Source organism: Erythrolamprus reginae, chromosome Z, assembly GCF_031021105.1.
Source record: "Erythrolamprus reginae isolate rEryReg1 chromosome Z, rEryReg1.hap1, whole genome shotgun sequence".
Taxonomy (NCBI): domain Eukaryota; kingdom Metazoa; phylum Chordata; class Lepidosauria; order Squamata; family Dipsadidae; genus Erythrolamprus; species Erythrolamprus reginae.
The window spans coordinates 122,057,637-122,073,585 of NC_091963.1; the positions used below are offsets into that span (position 1 = coordinate 122,057,637).

Below are 15,949 nucleotides of genomic sequence, written 5' to 3' on the forward strand. Positions count from 1 at the left end.
TGTTATCCACCCTATATATCTACAAAAGAGAAATTAAGGGAAACTAGGATAGATCTATTTCGGCCTTGTTGTGGCCTCAGTACCTAGTCATACCCTTAATGGGATTTGATCCTGCAGCTTTTACCTTGTAAGGCATAAAATTAACCTCTAGGTCACAGGATCTGATCCCTTCAGCTTTGTACCAGGGAAGGGCTATATGTTTTTTTTTTTGTCGGATCACTCTGGTATTTTGAAGGAGCGTCACGGTTCCTTTTTGCCTCTAGGCCCAACCCAGGGCCATTTCAAGGTAGTTAATTTATTCATAGCTGACAAACTATATTCTGTACGTGTGTGTGTGTGTAACATATTTTTTGCTGATAAGTTAGAGACCATATATATGGTTATATATTTTTGCTGATAAGTAAGAGGGAAGGGAGATATATATATATATATATATATATATATATATATATATATATATATATATATATATCTCCCTTAATTTTAAAATTTCAGCAAAAACATGTGATACATATATATATATATCAAGTATCTATGAAAACATATTTATTTTTATTTATTTATTTATTTATTCTTTGTCCAATATACAATACATATGGAAGAGAATAGACAATAAGTAATATATATAAAGATAGAAAGTAAAAAAAAGAGAAGTAGATGGGAGGGAGAGAATATATATGATATAAGAGATAAGGAGAGAATATATATATATATATATATATATATATATATATATATATATATATATATATATATATATATATATGTTTTCGTAGATTTTCACGGGTATATGTATGTAGATTGTTCTGAGTTCGGGTTTTGCCCCGTGTAATATTTTAATTATTTTCTATTTTGGAAAGTAATTTGGTTTTTTCAAAGTCAATTTCGTGCCCTGTTTTTTTATCTAAATGCACACTCCCACCACCACCCCGCACAGATCACCTCAGTGGCCAAAACTCTCATCACCAGAACCAAACGCCTAGCTGACCATGAGCACTTAAAAACTGAATTGAACAAACTCAAAGATGTATTAATTTCTAATGGATTCAAAAGGAAAACAATCACAAACCTAATCAAAAAAGAGACACCCCCCAAAAACCAAGATCAAGATCAGGACAATGGTGCCACCCGCCTCCCTTACATCAAGGGCACCACAGACAAAATTAGTAAAATTCTGCACAAACATAACATCAAAACTTCATTTTTCACTAACCAAAAAATATCAAATATCCCAAGGAACCCAAAAGATAAAATCCAATTAGAACACCAAGGAATCTATGAAATCCCTTGCAAAACATGTGCAGCCACATACATTGGACAAACCAATCGAAGAGTAAGTGCACGCATTGCAGAACATAAGAATGCAGTTAAAAAAGAAGAAAAGACTTCCTCCCTTGTCCAGCACATTAAAAAAACAGGGCACGAAATTGACTTTGAAAAAACCAAATTACTTTCCAAAACAGAAAATTTATATAGAAGAATTACTTTAGAAGCTATAGAGATTGAGAAAAAACCCCTCTGCATGAATAAAAGGGACGATACGTCCCGCCTACCAGAGATTTGGAAACCAGCCTTAAACAAAAAAAAACTTCATAATAATCACCATGTCAATCATTCTAGTAATTATGATTCCACCAACCAATCAGATCACTAAAACATAGTCACCCAATCTATTTGCTACATTCAAACCAAATCTCCACCCCCAACACTATATACAAGGAAGAAATGGCAGTTGCAAACATTCCATATTTACAACAGCACGAAGCTTGAAACTTCAGCCTGATGATGGTGAATGTGATTTCACCGAAACGTCGCATAGACACTCAAAATATTACACGGGGCAAAACCCGAACTCAGAACAATCTACAAATATATATATATATATATATATATATATATATATATATATATATATATATATGTAGATTGTTCTGAGTTCGGGTTTTGCCCTGTGTAATGTTTTGCATGTCTATGTTTTGCATGTCTATGCGACGTTTCGGCGAAATCACATTCACCATCTTCAGGCTGTAGTTCCAATCTTTGTGTTGTTTTAAATTTAAAACAACACAAAGATTGGAACTACAGCCTGAAGATGGTGAATGTGATTTCGCCGAAACGTCGCATAGACATGCAAAACATTACACAGGGCAAAACCCGAACTCAGAACAATCTACATACATATACCCGTGAAAATTTACGAAAACAAATATATATATATATATATATATATATATATATATATATATATATATATATATACACACACACAGAGAGAGAGAGAGAGAGAGAGAGAGAGAGAAAATATATATGAGATATGACATAAGGAAAGACAATTGGACAGGGGATGATAGGCACATCAGTGCACTTATATATGGCCCTTACTGGCCTCTTAGGAACCTGGAGAGGTCAATATGTGTGTGTGTGTAATGTGTGTGCGTGTGTGGGGGTGGGTGGGTGGATGTAAAATTTGGATAAAGAGAAAGATAGAAGTTTAAGAATAGATCTGAGGTTGGAACTACTGCTCTGGATTATAATTAGATGTACTCAGTGAAAGCTCAGAAAGAGAACAGTAAGTAGATGGGAAGGGAAGAATAAAAGGAGGGAAGTAGAAAAGAGGTAGGAGGGGCAAAGAAGGTAGAGGTAAAGGAGGGAGATAAAGGGGGAATAATAGTATGATATATGGAAGGAAAACAGATGAGAGATAAAAGTATTAAAGGGGCAAATTAAGGAATATATTTATGGCATTTTGGATAGAAATTTTGGTATAACTATGGATGTTTAAATATTATGGTATATAATATAAGGCCACAATAGATCTATCCTAGTCTCCCATAATTTTCAAATTCAGCAAAAAAACATGTGACACATACAGATAGAATTGTCAGCTATCAATAAAATTAACTGCCTTGGAAATGGCCCTGGGTTGGGCCGAGAGGCAAATAAGGAGCTGCGATGTTCCTTCAATACACCAGGGTGATTTGACACAAAAATATGTAACCCTTCCCTGGTGCAGAGCTGAAGGGATTGGATACTGTAGCCTAGAGGATAATTCTCTGCCTTACAAGGCAAAGGTTGCAGGTTCAAGTCCCAGTGGGTATGGCCTAACTGATGAGGCCAAAATAAGGCTGAAATAGATTTATCCTAGTCTCCCATAATTTTCAAATTCAACAAAAAAACATGTGACATATACATGCATACACACACACACACACACATATATATATGGATGTTTATGTAACTTTGGTGGGGGGAAAAGGAACTGAGTACTATTGGTATCACACAATAACTCTAAAATATTTAAGATTTTGAACGTAACAATACTCATCCTTGCTATGTTATTATCAGTCATTCTTTTCTCTCTCTCACTGTTGAAGTTGTAGGGATATTAAATCAAGATTTCTAAGAATTGCTTCAGAGCTAAAGAATGGATCTACACTTTCTAAATAATTTTTCTGCACCCGATCTGATTTCTTTGTTTTTCATGCTGTATATCATTGGGTTTAACATTGGAGTTAAAATTCTATACTGAATAGAGATCACTTTGTCCAGTTCTATAAGTGATTCTGAACTTGGCTTCATATAGCGAACAAAAGCTGTAATGTAAAATAAGCCCACAACAGTGAGATGGGAGCTGCAAGTAGAAAAAGCTTTCCTCCTGCCTTCTGCTGATTTAATTTTTAGAATAGTTAAAATAATATAAATATAAGAGATAAGGGTTATAAGAAATGGACTAACACCAAAAACCAATACAGATAATAGAAGAACAATGTAATTCATGAAAGTGTTTGCACAAGATAAAGCCAAGAGAGAAGGAAGTTCACAAGTATAATGTCTGATTATATTGTTGCCACAAAAATGAAGATTTTGCAAAGGTACTACATTCACCAGAGAATAAAAGAAACCCATAAGCCAAGCACCACTCGCCATTTTATTGCATATCTCTTTTCTCAAGTATGTGCTATAATGCAAGGGGTCACATATAGCCACATATCGGTCATAACCCATTGCTGAAAGAATGAAGACTTCTGTGCAAGCAATTTGGAAAAAAAAGGCAATCTGTGCAGTACATCCTTCCCAGGAAATGGTTTTCTGCTTTGTAATAAAATTTGCTAGCATCTTGGGAACAGTGACTGAAGAATACCATATGTCTACAAAAGCTAAATGACTAAGAAAGAAGAACATGGGGGTCTGTATACCAAGTTCAGACTTGATCACCACTATAATTATAATATTTCCCAAGATAGTGAGTAAAAAAATGAGGAAGAACAAGAAAAGAAAACAAATTTCTATGTGTGGTTCATTAGAGAGCCCCAGCAAGATAAACTCTGTCATTATAGTGTGATTTTCCAGTTCAGAGGATTCAGGAAACATAGGATCTGAGAAAAGAAAAACAACAACAAAAAAAGAATATTGAATCTCTGAGCCATGTTGATATCCATTCAATAATATGTATATATTTAAGTTTAGCATCTTCAAATTATTGTTTAAAATTGTTTCAGAATGAATGGTGATCTGTTTCTTTTTATTTGTTTCATTAATGGATAAATATAATTTCTGCCTTTTTTAAGGATGTGTTTAGTTTTTCTGTATGGTTTTACATTCATACATTTTGGTAATATGTATCTTTTCTGCATCCATTTTGGCTAGCATCTCTATGCATAATGAAGTGACAGTTTCTGAGTTTACTATATGTAAATAAAAGGGTACTGTGCATGAAGTTACATACATATCAATTATATTTTTATATTTTCTAATTTATCCATATGAAGTGGAGTTACACAATCTGCAAGAGAAGCTGTTTCTAAGGACAATGTTAAGCCATAATATTACAAAAGTCTGCTGTATATGCCATATTAAAAGTTGTTGCATTTTAGGAAGTTGAAGCATGTAGTGTGAAAACGTTAGACCATCCATTCTTTCCACCATGGCAGTAATTCTCTCCTTCTAATAACCTATTAATTTGCTGTTCATGTATAAGATATGTATCCTGCTCTACCTTTACTGACAGGGAAAACATATTCTCTTGTGGACCTGATCCCCATTTTTATACTCAACTTTGATTATACATAGTGTCCTGCCTGGCCTCAAGCCATCCAGGAGCGAAATAATTAATCAAACAAACACACACATGCATACTTGGGAAAAATCAAACCAGTGTTCTTTATATTCATAAAACTGCAAACCACAGAGTTTCAGAGCAAGGTTAGTTTAAGTAGTCAATAGGTCAAAGTTAATTACTCCAGTCAGTGCAGGAGCCTTTCAGGGTTACATCAGCCAGAAATAACTCACAATTTGAATGTCAGAATGTCCAGAAATCCACAGCAAACAGCAAACAGAAATCCACAGCAAATTCATCAAACTTTCTTCAACGATGAACAATAGACTCCCACACCAATCTCTCCAATCCTCCCCTTTTCCAAGGTTGCAGCAGCGTCACTAATTCTTATTACCTGTAACCTATAATTTGTTTCTGCGTTTGTGCAGCTGCTCTTGTTTTCCCAGCATTCCCTGGACCTGAGCATTCAGAATAGGGTTGTTCATTAACTCTTCCTCTTCTGATTCAGATGAACCTCTGGCTGGAGATCTGACTGACTCCATTCCCCTCTCTGTCTCTCCAGTCCCTTCCTGCTCCATTTCTATCCCTGTCTCTGCTTCTGGTTCACTGTCTGATTCATCCTCCAGCCAAACTGGTCTTCCGTAAACAGATGACTCCCATTCCTCTGCATCAAAACCAACAGCCACAGGAGCTGGCCTGAAGCCAACCACAACACATAGTTGACTATACACACATATTCACATATATATCAATTAATCATGCTCAGCTAATTATGCTCCTTATTAACAAGGCAGAAAAATATATCATCTATATCTATGTGTATATTTCTGTCTATAAAATCTATATTTATATCTATTGCTTTATCTTTCTTTCTCTTTAATAATAACCATAATTGTTACAAAATTGTTTCCTTTCCTTTAATCACAAAAATAAAAGACAAGAAATAGTAGGTTACTTTGTAGGAAGAATTTCTGTTGCAGCATAGCCATATTCTGCATCTTCTCAAATTTCCTCTCTACGTGTGAACATTCTCTTTGAAGTAAGACATTAAAGAAGGAGTTAGTTGATGTTATCCTTCCTCTATGTTTTCAGAGCAGTGGAAACTCATTGAGTCAAGATGCTCCAATTTGAGATAAAATCAAGTTTAATATGCCACAAAGTTTTTATTGATCTTTCTTTAGTTGTCTTTCCTTTCCTTATTTAAAATATTGAAGTTAAAATATGAACTCCTCTTCAAAGAAATACATAGGCAGAATCATTAGATAAATCTGGACGAACATGATTTCATCTTGTTAGCTGAGCTATCATGAACTGCAGTGATGCAGTAGTTAGAATGCAGTACTGCAGGCTACTTCTGCTGATTGCTGGATGTTAACAGTTCGACAATTTGAACCTTCGTACCTCAAGTATGATTCAGCATTCTATCCTTCCAAGGTCAGTAAAATGAGGACCCAGATTGTTGGGGACAACAGGCTACATAGAGCATCATGAAGCAGTATATAAATCTAAGTGTTATTGCTATTTTATCAAATAGAAATGAAATGTTAATGCCATGTGGAATTTAAGAGCCCTTTTGAATGATTCAAGGTTTCCTGTTTGTATTAACCTTCCTTAAATCCTATTTGTAATATATATTTTTTTTATATGTGTCGCACACTTGTGCATGTATATCACTTAATCTTTTAGAAAGGAAAATAAAATCTAATATAAAATAATATGAAGAAAAAAAGAAAGAAACCAAAGTGAAAACTAAAAGTGCTAGAAAGGAAAAAAAATGCAAGAAAGAAAAGAAAAATAAAGTTATAAATTCAGTTATAAGTTAATCACCTACCGTGAACAACCATAGCTGTTATATTCTTTCTATCTTCTATAAAATCATCAAAACCATAAGTTAATTATTTTCTGTTTTGTGCAAAAAGAAATCCATAAAGGCTTCTAGTCACAAATATAAAGATTGTCTTTTCAAAGGCATCAATTTAGCCATCTTATAAATGATACATACTTGCTGATGAAAGTATTCAGCCCTGTGATTTGAGTATTAAGGTTTGTACAAAATGAGAATTGTGCCAATTGGGAATGCATGTAAAAGGAGGAACAAATCATGCTACAGAATCCAGAATTATTATGGATTAACATGAGTGACAGCACTCATCTCAAAGTTACTTTGTTCCCAACTGAATAGCAAATAACTACAGGGGAGGTCTCTGAAAACCAAGTGTTATTCTTTTATTTATTTTATTTATTTATTTATTTTGTCCAATATACAATGAGGGTTTTAGTGGGTAGGTGTGTGTGTATGTATGTATGTATGTATGTATGTATGTATGTATGTATGTATGTATGTGTGTATATATATATATATATATATATATATATATATATATATATATATATATATATATATATATATATATATACACCTACCTACTAAAACCCTCATTGTATATTGGACAAAATAAATAAATAAATAAAATAAATAAAAGGGGCATATATATGTTTTTTTAAAATTAAGGGAGACTAGGATGGTCCCATTTCGGCCTTGTTCTGGCCTCATCAGCTAGCCACACCCTTCCTTACTGGGATTCGATCTGGTAGCCTCTGCCTATATATATACACACACACATAGTAAAATACATGATGAAGGTTATAGAGGAGATACTCATAGTAAAATATATCTAAGAAAGAATAGAAAAGAAGATATAGAAATAGAACATATCAATGAAAGAATATAAAAAGAGATATAGGAATAGAAGAAATGTATAGGAGATATAGGAGAGCAATAGGACAGGGGATGGAAGGCATTCTAGTGCACTTGTACTTGCCCCTTATTGACCTCTTAGGATTCTTCAGAGGTCAACCATGGATAGTCTAAGAGTAAAATGTTGGGGGTTAGGGGATGATACTACAGAGTCCGGTAGTGAATTCCATGCTTCAACAACTCTATTACCAAAGTCATATTTTTCACAGTCAAGTTTGGAGTGGTTAATATTAAGCTTGTATCTGTTGTGGGCTCTTGTGTTGTTGTGGTTGAAGCTGAAGTAGTCTTTGACAGGCAGGACATCGCAGCATATGATCTTGTGGGCAATACTTAGATCATGTTTAAGGCGTCATAGTTCTAAGCTTTCAAGACCCAGGATTGTAAGTCTAGTTTCGTAGGTTATTCTGTTAAGGGTAGAGGAGTGAAGGACTCTTCTGGTGAAGTATCTTTGGACATTTTCCAGGGTATTAATGTCAGAAATGAGGTATGGGTTCCAAACAGATGAGCTTTTATTCTATGATGGGTCTGGTAAAAGTTTTGTAAGCTCTGGTAAGTAGTGTGAGATTGCCAGAGCAGAAGCTATGTAGGATTAGATTAACAACTCTTTAGGCCTTCTTAGTGATATTGTTGCAGTGGCCTATTGCCTTTAGTTATTAGTATTCTGAGGTCCTTGACTGAGTGGGGATTATCTGTGATAATTTGTTTATTAAGTTTGTATTTGAAGTTCTGATTCTTTTTGCCGATGAGTAGGACAGAGCATATGCTGGTTGAGATTTGGAGTTGCCATGTGTTGGATAAGTCAGAAACCGAGTGTAGGTCTTTTTGTAGAGTAATTGTGTTATCAGTGGTGTTGAAGAGTTTTACATCATCTGCAAAAAGAACACAGTTGCTTGTGATGAGATCGCAAAGGTTGTTGATGAAGAGCGTAGGTCCCAGTATGCTACCTTGGGGGACACCACTTTTAACAGGAATGCAGTAATCCAGCTGTGGAGGGATCCTGAGATGACATAGGATTTAAGTTTTTGAAGTAGTTTGTCATGGACCACTGAATCCAAGGCTTTGGAGAAGTCAATATAAATTGCATCTATAGATTTTCCTTGATCAAGATGAGTTATCCATATGTTTTTGCATTGAAGGAGCTGTAGATTGCACGATAACTTTTTTCTGAATCCAAATTGTTTGTTAGAGAGCAAATTATTAGTTTCTAGGTGGAGAGTAATTGGTTGGTTTATAATTGATTCCATAACTTTACATGGGATGCAGCATAGTGATATTGGTCTGTAGTTATCGACAAGAGAGGGGTCTCCTTTTTTGAAGATGGGGATGACCATTGCTTTCGACCATAGCTTAGGAAGTGTGCTGGTACCGAAGGTTTTTTTAAAAAAAATTATGCTTAACGGTCCAGCTATAGCAGAAGAGAGCTTTTTTAGGAAGTATGCACATAGACCATCTGGTCCGACTGATAAGGAAGGTTTCAGGTCACATAATGCTTTTTCAACTTGGTCTTCAGTGAAGTCTATTTGGGTTAGTTCATTGAGAGAGTTTGAGGTGCAAGTGGTGAATTTGGGGGATGAGCTGTTGCTGATGATAAAGACAGAGCCAAAGAATGAATTGAGAAGGTTAGCTTTGGATGAATCATCATGGTATTCTTTGTTGTTGGGTCCTTTGAGAGGTGGCATAGGTCCTTGAGTTGTTGACAAAGTTGTAGAAGGCACGGTTGGATTTGGTGCACAGCATGTATGCTGTGGTAGTTGAAACATTCTGCTTTTATTTGTTTGCATATGCTTTTATAACGGCTTTTGAAGTTTACTACTTGTCCTTTTTTTGTTTTTACGCCAGAGAGATTTATTTTTAATTTTAATTTTCTAATTGAGATGGGGAGGGTTTTTTCCTTGGTTGAGGCAGATGCAAATGGTACGCAAAGTCTGATGATCATTTTCATCTCAAGCAAGAATGTGTTGTAGAGGTCATCCATAGAGTTGCAGCTAGTCAATAAAGTTTGCCAGTTTAATGTTGAAAGATGGGCATCAATGAATTTGTAGTTTGCTTTTTTGAATTTGAATTTCAGAGTTGTATTATTTGGGTGGATCTTAGTGTGGCTTAGATTGAGACTGAAGTTTATCATGCTGTGGTCACAGTTGGAAAAAAGTTCTTTAATTTGTAAGCCATATATTGTACTTTTGCTGCTGCAGAAGATGAGATCCAGACAGTTATCTAATCTAGTATTGTCACTTACTAGTTGGTCAAGTCCAAGACTGGTGACTGTGTTATATATAGTAGAGTGGATAGATTCTGTGCTACATTCATTTAATGTCCAGTTAATGTGTGGTAGGTTGAGGTCATCAAGGAAGATGATGGGGTGTGGGCAGTGGGTAGCCCACGTTAGTAGTGCTGATAATTTGTTTGCACGTGCGATGCCATAGTCAGGAGCTCTGTAGCAGAGTAAGAAGCAAATTGTGGTATTTAGGGATAGATCACAGACAATAGTTTCAGGGAGTAATAGATCATGCACAACTTTGATGTTTTTTATGTTTAGAGGTTTTTTTGTAAAATATAGCTACCCCGCCTCCTCTGCGGGATTCACGGTCATAACGAGAGACAAATAGTTCCTTGTTGTAATAATGGAGTCTGGGTAGGATGCATTAAGTCATGTTTTAAGATTAGCAAACCGGTTTTCTCTCTCATCTCCCTGGTATTTTGCATACTCCTCAGCATGTCTAGTTGTGTAATGATGTTTCAAATTGTATTCTTTGGGCACCGCAACTTTCTCTGTGCAAATAATACACATCGGGATGGCCCTGTGCTCAACAAAGAAATATTGCACTTCCCACTTTTCTGAAATTGTCTGTGCTCATCACCAATCTTTCTCTTCATTGCAGGCTTTGAAAAAGGCATGTTTGGGGCTGTGTAATATATAATTGCACTTGGTATCACTGTTTCAGTGTTTAGCGGCTAAGCCTAAGCCGACGTGTCTTTTCCACTTATTTTCTGTCCTGCTGTGTAGCAATTTCCGCCTCCGCTTTTGAGCCTGGGGTAATGACGCAAGTTCACAATATGCCCGGTTGATGTCCCGCCTCCAAAAGCAATATACCCCACCGTGATTGATAGGTTCATTCAGCTCTGCACACAACACTGAAAAGTGCCATTTGTATCAATCTCAGGACGCACTAACATTTAATTTTGATATTGAGGTGGGGGCCACAAACTATTGTCCCGAGGGCTGCAGTTGGTCCACGGGCTGCGAGTTTGAGATCCCTGGGCCAGAAGGAATTAGGATGGATTTTACATGTAATCAAACACATTCAGGTTTTTTAAAGAAATTCACATAATAACCAATTTTGTGCATAAAAGTGTTTGGGCAGTTTAGCATTTATATTACAAATGCTATAGCAAGGAAAGGAGATATGCTATAGCAAGGAAAGGAGATATGTTACATTAATTTCAAGTTTTAATCAATTTATTTATTTACAAGACTCATATCTCATTTTCTAGTTAGCTCAGAACAATCCATAAAACATGGATAGAACATATCCCTTTTTTGGGGATCCAGACCAAACATCCTTACAGTGCAACCTATCAATCCTTGTGTTGCAGCCCACTACCAGGCCTTTGGTGGACAAAGGTGAGAATGTGCATCTCCACTTGTGTAAGTAGCACGCTCCATTTGTGTGAGTGTACCAAGAGAGTGTATGTCTTCCCTGCACTAATGCCCAAAACTGGAAAGGTTGGGGAACACTGCTCTATAAAGTTAAAAAGGTTAAAATTTGAAAAACATGGATTAAATCATTTCCTTGTAGATCTCTGTATTGTCCACTTTCATCAATCTTTATGACTTAGACAATTTAAAAAATCATATAGAACATTTTTTTAAAAAAATTCTAAAGCTGAAATGAATCAACCTAAATTAACAGACTCTGTTGATTAACGATCAATGAACAAATAAGTAATTCAGTTTCAACAGTATAGGAATTGAATTCTTATTTTTGTATCTTTTATGCCTTTTCCAATCCTTCATATGTGTTGCTGTCATAATTTGGTGCAATCAAGGGCATAATGAGGATTCTATGAATTACAGTTTCAAAGCAAAATTGAACTTCTGAGAAAGATTATTTCCTGATATGGTTTCAGGAACAAAACAGTGTTCATTAAATAATTAAAGGGGAGCAGGTTTTTTAATCATTAGAACAAACAATATATATTTAGAACATTTGTAATTTATGCTTTAAATTTATTCATAGAATATACATAAAATGGTCAGTTAATCTGTGTGTAGATCTATCAGTGCAAATCAAATTATGTATATTTGGATTGTAAAAATGATATCAAGACAGCAAAAGCAGCAGCAACTGAAAAATAATTATATGAGGAAAATATGCAATATATGCTCAGATTAATGTTGATGTCAGCTTTGTGAATATGTAAAGTTAATTGAGTTTCTAAATAAAACCTGTATTAAATGAGAGACTACAACTTCCCACGTGTATGCAGATCACATTATAGTATAAAATAAATTAGAAGTTGTATTTATTTGATATTGCAAATAATCTGTGTCTGTCTGTCTGTCTGTCTGTCTGACTGACTGACTATCTATCTATCTATCTATCTATCTATCTATCTATCTATCTATCATCTACTGCATATTTGTATGTATGTGTGGATGTATTTAAAAATAGATTTGGGAGAAATAAAGATTTTTATATTAATATAAATTTAGAAATTGCACATATAGAATATGGTGGAGCTACTTTTGTTTAAAAAACATTTTAAATGGGAGTGCATGCTTTTATATAATTAGAAAACATGCTGACTAAATAGCAGATATCTATATCTATCTTTATATCCATATAAATTATATTTCTTTTTCAATAGTTTTTGAATATACATTTATCCTATTGTATCTTTGTCTCTTGTTCAATATTATCTAATATTATGCTACCTCCCAAATAAGAAGTTACCATAGGGAGAAGGGGGGCCACCACCATCCCTTAAAACATGTTATATCGTTAAGCCTTTTATATTATATGTACTAGGATTGTAGCTGTGTATTTGTAAGGAACCCCAAGTATTATTTCAGGGGTAATGAATGGCCCTCCGTTTTCCAAACATTTTCAATAAAACTGATTTGATCTCCTTGTTTTTCAGACTGTAAATGATAGGATTTAACATTGGGGTTAAAATGCTATATTGAATAGAGATCACTTTGTCCAGATCTATGAGTGAATCTGAATTTGGCTTCATATAGTGAACAAAAGATGTAAGGTAAAATAAACCCACAACAATAAGATGGGAGCTACATGTGGAGAAAGCTTTTTCCCGGCCTTTTGCTGATTTAATTTTTAGGATGGTTGAAATGATGCGAATGTAAGAGAGCAAGCCAAAAAGAAATGAGCTAAAACCTAATACAAATGCAAATATTAGAAGAATAATGTAATTAGTGAGAGTCTCTGTACAAGACAAAGCCAAGAGTGGAGGAAGATCACAAGTATAGTGTTTAATGACATTGTTGCTGCAAAAATTGAGATTTAGCAAAGGAAGGGCATTGCCTATAGAATGAAAGAAACCCAGGAGCCAAGCACCACCTACCATTTTATTACATACCTCTTTTGTCAAGTATCTGCTGTAGTGTAGTGGGTGACATATAGCCACATATCGGTCATAACCCATTGCTGAAAGGATGAACACTTCTGCGCCAGCAATTTGGAAAAGGAAGGCAATCTGTGCAATGCAACCTTCCCAAGAAATATTTTTTTGCTTTTGGATAAAGTTTGCCAGCATTTTGGGAACAGTGACGGATGAATAGCAAATGTCAACAAAAGCTAAATGTCCGAGAAAGAAGAACATGGGTGTGTGAAGGTGAAGCTCAGACTTGATCACCAATATAATTACCATATTAGCCAGGATGGTGATTAAAAATATGATCATGAAGAAGAAAAGAAGAAAATCCTGTATGTTTGGATCATTGGAGAGTCCCAACAGAATAAACTCAGTTATTACAGTTTGATTTTCCAGTTCAGATGATTCAAGAATCATTAGGCATAAAATTGAACAGAGATACTTTATGCCAGTCACCTTCTTTCAGCCCACAATGTCAGGTTTGCTGAATCAATTTCTGACTTAACTAAATGGATTAACACTTTGATGATCCAAAAATTGAACTCTGAACTTGCAGGAAAGTACTAGGGAGAAGAAAAATAAGATAAAAGCTATCTTTGCAGCATACTGCACTATATTTATGAGATATATTACCTATTCATTGCATATGAATTAAAGTTAGGTATTATGTTAGGAATAACTATTTTGAAGGACAGCCATGCTAAATATACAGATACATTTGGAAGATGGAATGTCATTTTATCAGCTATTGTGCTTTCCATTATTTTTAGTATAATTGCATTTGCTTCCTCATTTCTAAGATTTCCTAAATTTCCTATCCATGTAGTCAATGTGAACCCTTTCCTACCTTTTACTGTTAAACACATCATTGTATTTTTCTGTTTTTCTGGTTACTAGAAAAATATACATAGATTTAGCAACAGTATAGAATTGATTTGCTACTATCTTCTTTCTGAATTTCTCTTATTCTTCATCCCATCTTTGCAGCCATGCACATTTTTGGGCATCCTGTCCAACTAGTAAGTGCATCATGCTATTGTTGTTTTTTAAGTGTAATCAAGACTTGGAGAAAGAAAGATTCAGGTATTTGAAAGTTTTCAGAAAAATATCTAAATGGAAAAGATATACCCAATGTTTCCACTTTTTCAAGTGAATGGTTGCTGGGAATTTTGATAAGATTAACACTTCTTTCAGTGAGAACTCACATCTAGTCATATAATTTTATACTGAGTTGTTGCTACTACTGAAGCACTTAACACTGAAGTGAAGGATGCATGTTTCTATTGAGAAGCTGAAGTCGATAGTCTTTGCCCATAATGATCTTTTTGTATGGTAGTAGCCAAAATAAACTGTTAACAAGTACTGTTAATGCATCTCACTGAAAGCCTCCCCCCCCCCCATCACCTTTGCAATCATTGTGGTAATTCTGTAGAGATTTTAAGATTAAAATGTGGAAAAAGAACACAACTACTTTTTCACATAATAAACACAATTATTTCCTCTTGTAACAAAAGGAATTACCTTCTAGGATGTAGTTGTATCTTAGTAAAGAAGTGCCCAGGATCTTTATAACTGACATTTAAATCTGAGGAAATCTTAACGGGAGGAAGATAATAAGAAAAGGTGGAAGCTGATGCCTCCTGGAATTAAAACCAATAGGGAATATAACCTATACAACTGATACAAAGTTGATTTGATATGCCTTGATCTCATCTTCTCCAACAGTTTAAACTCAATTTATGGTCTATAAATAAAAGAACCCTTTTACAATATTGACCACAGCATGATTGACTTTTGTCTCAATTTATGTGCTTACAAAGAGAATCATAATGATGAGTCCCCAAATTATAACTTTAAAAAAGCCAACTATGATCACATAACTGCTGACCTCTCAATTCTTGATTAGCCATTCTGTAATGGCTGTAATACAATAAAGACCATTATAACACTTTTGAAATTTGCCCAGCCAGGTTCCAAGTATTGCATCAACCTCGACCCCAGGGAAGGGGGGGGAGGAGTGGCTATTACAGCCAGGGAGAGCCTTTGATTGTGTAGACTCACTGCTCCAAAGATTGTGGGTTGTGAGTCCCTCCTGGTGAAGTTGGACTCAGAGGTTCAGGTGGGCCTGTGCTCATGTACCTGCCTCCCAGCTGCGAGTCAACAGCCCTGCCTGTGCTGCTCGAGGAGGTAGTCAGGTAGGCGGTAGGATTCCCCAGACTCATTGTCTTGGGGGACTTTAACCTCCTGCGCTCGGCAAAACCTCTGGGCGAGAGCAGGAGTTCATGGCCACCATGACAGCCATGGACCTGACTAAAGTAATACAGGGTCTGACTCATGCGGGGGGGCATGCACCCAACATGGTATTCCTCTCTGAGCAATTGAGTAATGGTCTGAGACTAAGGGGCTTAGAAGTGTTGCCTTTGTCATGGTCAAACCATTTTCTATTGCGGCTTGACTTCCTGGCTCCAATCCTTCGGTGCAGGGAGGTGGAACTGACTAAGTGGTTCTGCCCCAGATGCCTG

General features: G+C 35.5%; 2 protein-coding genes across 2 annotated transcripts; both read right to left on the reverse strand.

Annotated features, from left to right (window-relative positions):
- Window positions 1-3,417: 3,417 nt before the first annotated feature.
- On the reverse strand, window positions 3,418-4,005 carry LOC139153973 (olfactory receptor 5V1-like). Its single transcript, XM_070728399.1, has one exon. The coding sequence runs from the start codon at window positions 4,003-4,005 to the stop codon at window positions 3,418-3,420; it is 588 nt and encodes a 195-aa protein (XP_070584500.1).
- An 8,879-nt stretch (window positions 4,006-12,884) lies between these two features.
- Window positions 12,885-13,478, reverse strand: LOC139153974 (olfactory receptor 1G1-like). The gene has a single exon (XM_070728401.1). It carries the CDS (start codon window positions 13,476-13,478, stop codon window positions 12,885-12,887), a length of 594 nt encoding a protein of 197 aa, XP_070584502.1.
- Between the last annotated feature and the right edge of the window lie 2,471 nt (window positions 13,479-15,949).